This window comes from Micropterus dolomieu, linkage group LG05, assembly GCF_021292245.1.
Source record: "Micropterus dolomieu isolate WLL.071019.BEF.003 ecotype Adirondacks linkage group LG05, ASM2129224v1, whole genome shotgun sequence".
NCBI classification, from domain to species: domain Eukaryota; kingdom Metazoa; phylum Chordata; class Actinopteri; order Centrarchiformes; family Centrarchidae; genus Micropterus; species Micropterus dolomieu.
This window is the reverse complement of record NC_060154.1, coordinates 8,390,382-8,398,312: the sequence shown is the minus strand read 5'-3', so window position 1 is coordinate 8,398,312 and position 7,931 is coordinate 8,390,382. Positions and strand designations below refer to the sequence as shown.

The 7,931-nt window shown below is 41.5% G+C and overlaps 1 protein-coding gene across 1 annotated transcript in view; it reads right to left on the bottom strand.

Annotated features, from left to right (window-relative positions):
• Positions 1–7,513, bottom strand: part of lepr (leptin receptor) — a 56,732-nt gene extending 49,219 nt beyond the window's left edge. Inside the window, exon 1 of the mRNA XM_046049667.1 lies at positions 7,471–7,513. Within this exon, the coding sequence (XP_045905623.1) occupies position 7,471 (1 nt within the window). The 5' untranslated portion in view covers positions 7,472–7,513. The remainder of the gene's footprint in view (positions 1–7,470) is intronic.
• Positions 7,514–7,931: the final 418 nt, after the last annotated feature.

Sequence of the window (7,931 nt, the reverse complement as noted above, 5' to 3'; positions counted from 1 at the left end):
GCGCCGTCTCGCTGCCCCAGCTCCTCGGGGGGGCCCCCAAGAAGCGACACTCTGCTTCCTCTCCTCTCCGTAGGAGCTCATAGAGGGAAGGGACCTACGCCTGGCAGCCTCAGCTGCCTTGGGTCCAGACCGGCGAGGGAGGTACTGGCGGAACGCTTCGCCCTTTCTGCGTCTAACGCTCCGTGGTTCTGCGAAGCTCCGCCAGATCTTCCTTAGAGGGACCCCCCCTCTGAACCATCTCCTGTAGCAGGTCGGCTTGGTAGGCTTGAAGCACCGCCATGGTGTGCAAGCTCGCACCTGCCTGGCCCGCTGCCATGTACGCCTTCCCCACGAGCGTGGATGTGGTGCGACATGGTTTGGATGGTAACGCCGGCTTCTCCAGGGAGGACGCAAGTCGAGGGGAGAGATAGCTCGCAAGTGCATCCTCCACCCGAGGCATCCTCCCATAACCACGGTCCCTAACCCCCATCACATTACTGTAGTTCAGTGATCGGGGTGTGGAAAGCCATGTAGAGAAGGGTCTGCCCCATGATTACTCAGTTCATCATGTAAATCAGGAAAGAATGGCAGAGACCGGTGTGGAGGTGGCGTGTGGTGCTTAAGAAACCTTTCATCAAGCTTACCACTAGCCTGTGGTGTCTGCTCCTTTGTCGGATTGCTGCAGCGTCTCCGGATCGAATCCGCGAGCGGGAGAAGCCGAGAACGGGCTCCCGAACGAGGAAAGGAAGCGTCGAAGCCAGCGGATGATGGTCGGGAAAAAGCCTCAGCCGTCCCGAAATCCTCCGACAGATCACGCTGTGAACCCCATGAGTGAAGCCGCCGGGCCGCCTCAGCGGCCGCAGGGCCCGCTCCACGGGCAAAACACATCCGGCCATCCTCGGAAAAGAGAGCCATGCTGTACCTCAGTACCCGCACGGAAAGGGCTTCGCAACGGGCGCAGGCAGCCCCCTCGAGAGCTGCCCGGGCGTGCTCCATCCCCAAACATGAGACACACATCTCATGAGAATCTCCATCCGTGATGTACCGAGGGCAAGAAAAAAAAACACACCTTCTGTACATCTGGTTGCCGGACAAGCTGGTAGACTTCTTCTTCAGGTAAGACATACTGCTTGTAGGACTGGAGCTTTCTTCAAACAACATACAGAGCGCCTGCTGAATAGAAAAAAGCTAATGATGAGTGTGTACAGGTGTGCTTTATACTCCTCCGGTTATTCTGTCACACCTTACCGTTCTAGCAACAAGCCAATAGGATTGGAGTGATTTCATTCACGTTCAGACCTGCTTCGCCTAGAGGCGTTCCCATAGTGTCGTAACCGACGCTGTTCGAGTTCCCTCGAAGGGGAACCTAGGAACCTTTTGCAAGCCCTGGTTTCTATTTTATGCCTGTTGTCGCTAATTTGCATCATACCTACACTTACCTGAATTTATATCTTTTCTATGTTCTAAAGACAAATTAACAATCTTCACTTAATTTAACATCAGCTTGAAAGCAAATGAAAACAAATAATTTTTTTAATTTTTTGATCGTAAACAAATTCAGGCGTTAAGGGGTTAATGTATTGTTAATAAATTTGAGGTTTGGCCTGTTTGTGTGAAAGTGTTATTTTGGGTTCTGGGTAATTGTGACGGCATTTCTCACTATTTTCAGAAATTTTCAACACTGATAGTAATGACAACATGTCATTAATGGAGAAAATGGTCAGCAGGTCAATCAATATGAAAATAATCATTAGTTCATCATCTGATACAAAATAGATCAAAATGAGCTCCACATTAACAAACTACAACAGTAAAATCTCACTTTTACATTAAGGCATTATTAAAAATTATCCAATGATATATTATTATATATTATATATAGTATAACAGTCACAGGGGACAGGGTCTGCTTTGAGTAATTTTATTTTTAATATAATGTTTTCAATGCAAGACTTTACCTGTTATTCTTACCTCTAAAAGAAACTATAAACTTTTTAGAGTGAAACCTTTAATTGTAAAACAATGAATTTCAACAATCTGACACTTTGACTCCAGAGATTTGTTAAAGACAGACAGTTTTATTAAAAGGTGCTTGTAACTGAATGAAATTAAGGAATTTGGCTGGGTGTGATATGGTCATGAGTCTTTTCATTTTAGGGTTAAATCTTTACTGCTGTACAATACAGTACACAAAAGTGATACATTAAACTGGCTGCTACTTAATCCCTCTTACTTCATGATTACCTGACCATAACTTAACTTTCTTGACATAATCGTGAGGTGAAAGGGATTACTTAGCAACCTCTCAATATGTATCACTTTACTTTGATTAATGAGTAGTTAGGCCGGCTAGTTTTAATGGTTTCTAGTTTTGTGCTGCTCAATGGCTTATTCAGAGTTAATAAGGAGCTACTCATGAAAAGTGGTCAGTATGTCAATACACTGATATTTATGAACTAATCATTATATAATGATTGAATTAATATTGTATATTTTAGTCTATTCGGTTACTCTCCATCATCATCTATACAGTTCGCCATTCTGAGATATTCAGATGTCCTGATTCGTTACTCACTCGTTCCTTAGTAACTTCTGAAAACTTTATGTACTGTATTGTAAAGTGTTACCAATGAAGGAATTAGGCATTAGAGTGTAATCTGGTCACAAGTCTGCATTTTAAATACTACTGTGGTTTCATAATGATTTAACTTAAACTCGTTCTCAATTCAATTCAATTCAGTTTTATATTTATATAGCGCCAAATCACAATAACAGTTATCTCATAGCGCTTTTCACAAAAGAGCAGGTCTAAACCGTACCGATATTATTTACAGAAACCCAACAATTCCCACCAAGTGCAAGCACTAGGCAACAGAGGCAAGGAAAAACTTCCTTTTAAGAGGCAGAAACCTCGAGCAGAACCATGGCTCAGGGTGGGCGGCCATCTGCCTCGACCGGTTGGGGGTGAGTGAGAGAGAGAGAGAAAGAGAGAGAGAGCTCCAGAGCCAGAAACACCTGCAGAAAATGATAGGAGGAGAGAGGAGAGGGACGAGAAAGCACAAGACTACGGGAAAGGGAAGACGTCAAGTTAGTAAAATGCATTAATGGGATGAGGTTGCATACAGAGGGAGAGAAAGAGGAGGAGAGAGGAGCTCAGTGCATCATGGGAAGTCCCCCAGCAGTCTAGGCCTACAGCAGCATAACTAAGATATGGTTCAGGACTCACCTGAGCCAGCCCTAACTATAAGCTAACAAAGAGGAAAGTCTTAAGCCTACTCCTACTCAAGTATATTCATCAAAATCAAGGTTGCCCAAGGTGCTGTGCTGCTCATCAAACATCAGGCTCATTCAGCTCACTCTTCACTATGAGCTCATTGTCTGTTGCTGCAGGATGTGAAGGAAGCAATAGAGCAGGAAATGCCAAAAACAATATTGAAACTAAATCAGTGTTCGTTTTCTGCTTCCTGTGTGAAATCTGCACACTAAGGCAGCAATAAATGTGTATTGGCATGCACATTCACATACATACACATTCACATTGCATCATGTAGAGCATGAAGCAAAATGTTCCCTTCCATCAAGTCACTACATGTAGTGAGGAGTGTTAGATAGTATTTTATTGTTGGGAAATCGGAGCACTTCACTGTATTAAAAGAATGGCAGAGGAAGTTTATTCAAGTGTGTGGAAATATGTACTGTAAATGGGTGATTCAGCACAAAGAGGAAGATGAATGCCCTCATCATCAGGAGTTTTACAGAGACATAACACATGTGGCTTTAATCAATGATATGCAAACTAGCCCCCTAAAATGTGAGTTTTGTTGGTTGTTGGCAACCCCAGCATCTCCACCCAATCCTCCAATTCTTTTCAATCACTCCAAATGTGCCCATTCACAATATTAGAAACCCCCTAACAAATAACCTTGAGAATGGCATGACACTTCAGTCTGCAATTGCTGCATTTTAATCAATAGAAGACTGTGCTGTATTTGGGTGATTATTAGCACATTAAGAAGTTCAGGTCATGGACATTTTAATACATTGTTACTGAGGTCTTACAACAGTATGTGATGGCTTTCCTGTCTCCTGGTACACATAATGAGAATTACGTTTGGCAGCAATGGATTTTAAATTAGACTGCTTTCCTGTTTTTCCTACAGAGTCTGTGCTTGTATTCAAACCGTCTAAAGTTCAAAAAAAGACCAAGACCATCTAGCACCATCATCAGGTCAAAATTTTTAATTTTCAGTATCCAGTACTTTGGTTTATGATCAAATACCTGTAGTTCCCATCAGCCTCAGCTGTACTTTGTATTTAGTACTAATTAGCAAATGTTGGCACGCTAACACTAAACTAATATGGTGAACATGGAAAACATTATACATGCCAAACATCAGCATATTAGCATTTCCATTGTGAGCATGTTAGCATTTACTGCACCACTGTGTCATAGTACAGGGACCGTCTATTTTATAAATCTGTATATCTGCTGGTCAGGTTGAGGTATACAGTCCACATTATAGGAAAAATGAGATCAGTTGTTTTGTTGTTTCCGCTCTTATGTTTTTGCGAATTATATTGTGTAAACTTACACAGCTTTCCAACAGAAAGTACTTCTGCATTAGATACAGTATATTTGGCTTACTACTAATGTTTTGATGCAAATCTCTGTCTCCTGCACATACATGCTATTACACAACTCACAGCATACAACACAAAAAAAGCAGAACAGTAGAAAGATAACCAATACTTTCCAAACAAATTAACCATCCACACATTTAAGGGTACAATAATTATTTTAATGACCATTTCCTGGAAAGGCCATGTGAAAACATGTTTTTTTATGTTCCTGACAAGTCCTCTGCCTGGAGGAATAGCATCTCTGGAGACATATGAATTTCCCAGCCAGTCTGCTGACTTTAAAATAAGAACAGTACACAGTGTGCTTGTACAACAACTCTAAAGTTTGCTTTATTTTAAAAACTGTTTCTGTTTATGTACTTAAGCAGAGCAGTACAAGCACTGTTTATCAGATATATCCGGTTTCACAGGCACAAAGTTACACACAATCAGTCACACCAGGTTTCAGGAGGAGGTCTTTTATTTAGTGACCAGTGAAGCACTTAGGGGTTAACTGCTTTCACAGGTAAATTGACAGTAGTGCTGTACAGAGTCAGGGGAATTATTCATTCAATTTTCACTTTCACAACTTCACACCTTCTCTAGGACAACAGTCTTGATGCTTAAAAACAATGTTCTCTTGAGTAAATACCATCTGTCATTTTGTCAAAGCAAGATGCACCCTGTCCGAGTGAACTTTAAATTTATTTAGAACAATGCTTCTTCAAGTACAACATGTCAGTTTTTAGCTTGGCTTTAAATCAGACCTATTCTTTTAAATCTAATTACAGAGTTTTATAAAAAAAAATGTTCAAGTTTTTTTTTAGACCTCCTCACATGATTATTTATGTGCACAGTAAATTTAGCAGCGCTATTAAATATTGTTGTTTTTCAGACAGTCATAATTAGACACAGATGCACATATCTTGTAGATACACTACTCATACTTACAATAACATCAATCAATAAGTAAAATCTAATCAAATTAAATAAAATACAGCTTAAAAAAAGCCCACATTATTTATTTTAGGAGCGACGCAAAGATGAAACCAAGTTGTTCTTTCAGTGGGCAAACAGAAAAAAATGTTTTGTTTCAGATGAGTCACCTTTTCAGTTGTGTACCTGCACACCTGAAGACAATAGGAGGATTGCAGCGAATCACTTCTTTCAGTCATCATATTTGATGTCTAATGTTTTGCATGCTCTATTTCCATGGGTTTCTTCTTTCTCACAGATTCATGCTGTGAGAAAGATGAGGTTAAATTTAACTTTATTAAATGGCAACACTTTGATTAAAAGCAGTCAACCCAGTGGGAGATCTTCCTCTCTTAAAGTCAACATTTTGAAGTTTGTTTTTATGGAACATGGTATTCCAAAGAGAGGCATATATATGATGTGCTAATGTATACATTTCAGACTTATCAGTCATAGCATTTGTTTTTCATTTAATGCAGAAAACTAACTAGCACAAACACTTGGGTAAATAAATGCCTCCCTCGCTTTGCAGGCTCAGCGATTGGATTGTCCTCTTTTAAACAGATTGGTTGAATCAGGTGCAAACAATTATAACAAACTACTAGCCAATCAGAAGCAGAGAAGGGCGGGTCGTAAGAAACAAGGTAGTGTGATCCAAATCAAAGCCGCTTCAGACTGCGACCGTAACCTAGCAGATGGTGTAAATTACTCTCAAGTCCACAACATCATTGTTCCACATCTTACCATCAGGACTAAACGTTGAACTGTTGCTGGTGTTCTGACGATCTATGCTGCCTTGCCGAAAAATGCTACCACAGCGCAAATCGATAGACTCGACTCTACTCGGCTCTGTTCCGTTTTCCATTGCAGATAGTACCCAGAGATAGTACGTAGCTTGTCATCACAGCGACGCCACATAGAACTGCTGCTGTGCTGCTTTTGCTCTGCCGTTGTTGCTGCAGCGGTCTGTGTGACGGCGGGAGCAGAGGGCTCTGTGAGCGGGCAGCTGGCCGGCTTCACACGCTCCTCCTGCGGGTTGGCACAGGCTTCCCCCGCAGCCACTTGCGGAGCTCCTCAACTCCGAAAATATTCAAGCACATTGTTGTTCCGCCATCACTTCCCGTAAAACTGTCAATATTCGAAATCGACACAGCTACTTTCTCACCTCAGAACTTCTCAGAAGTGGATTTAGAGATGAAATTCAATAAATATATAAATATATAAATAAAATATAAAACTTTCTGTTGCTGGCCTCTGTCTAGCGCACGCAATGATGATGCAGTGAAAAGTGAATATTCTCAGCAATCTGTCGTGTTTTCACATTACATTTCAGTATCCCTCAGCTCACTTGGAACCTCGATGGAGGTGAGGTGATATGAAAAAAAGTACCTGGAAGCAGGTACAGGTACAACATTTTGTAGTAGACCTAAATTTATTAGTTATGCATTTTAATAAATTTATAAGAATTGATACCCATTATTCATAAAATCTAAATTTCCTCGTTAAGGGCACCACTGGAGTTGTTATAATCCTAGAGTCTCCGGACCTCTAGGTAGTTTTGAATAATTATACAATTATTACTAGTGATCAGTTAGTTAATAATCGCTCAATTATCTTAAATCAGTCAGTCAGTCTCATATCTAAAGGGTCAATTCTCTTGGCAGGAACTATAAATAGGCAACACACACAGCTCTTGATTATATTACAGTGAATTTATTCTCTAACTAAGGTGATAAAAAGATGGTTGGATACCGGGAACATAAACATTTGCTGAACAATGAGCCTGGAGGTTCGATTGTGGGAAGCATTTGACTCATACGGCTACTGAAAGTAAACTAATGCTATATTTTAGGAGTTAAATGGACATCTGATCACAGATCGTGTGTTAAGTCTTACTGCTTGTGGACAGTCTGCTTTTGGCCTGTTGCTGGTCCCACGCTAGCTGCCGATCCTGGCTTTTTGCTAGGGATTCTCCAGGGTTCTCCGTGTCTGATTGAAACGTCTCCTCCGTCTGGCAATTCGGCTGTTTTCAGGTTTCCCTCGTTGTAGCTGGCGAGACCACGTGGCTTGGTCTGACCTTGGTGAAGTTGGCTCGACGAAAAAGGCTTAAAATGGAACTTGGTCGTTCCTGAATTAGTCCAGTGTAACTTAACGGACTCATAACTTTAACAAAAGAAATAAAGAAAATAAAACAAACTGAAGGCAGATCGATGTCGCGGCACTTCAGGTGTGTAGCTTCAGGCGAACAAAGGCCTGTTTGTTTCGCTGGCCGAGTCTGGGCGTGTTGCCTGGCGAGGCACGCCACACGTGCCGAAAACGTCCAGAGGGCAGAGCAGAGTGGAAGAGAGCCAACAGCG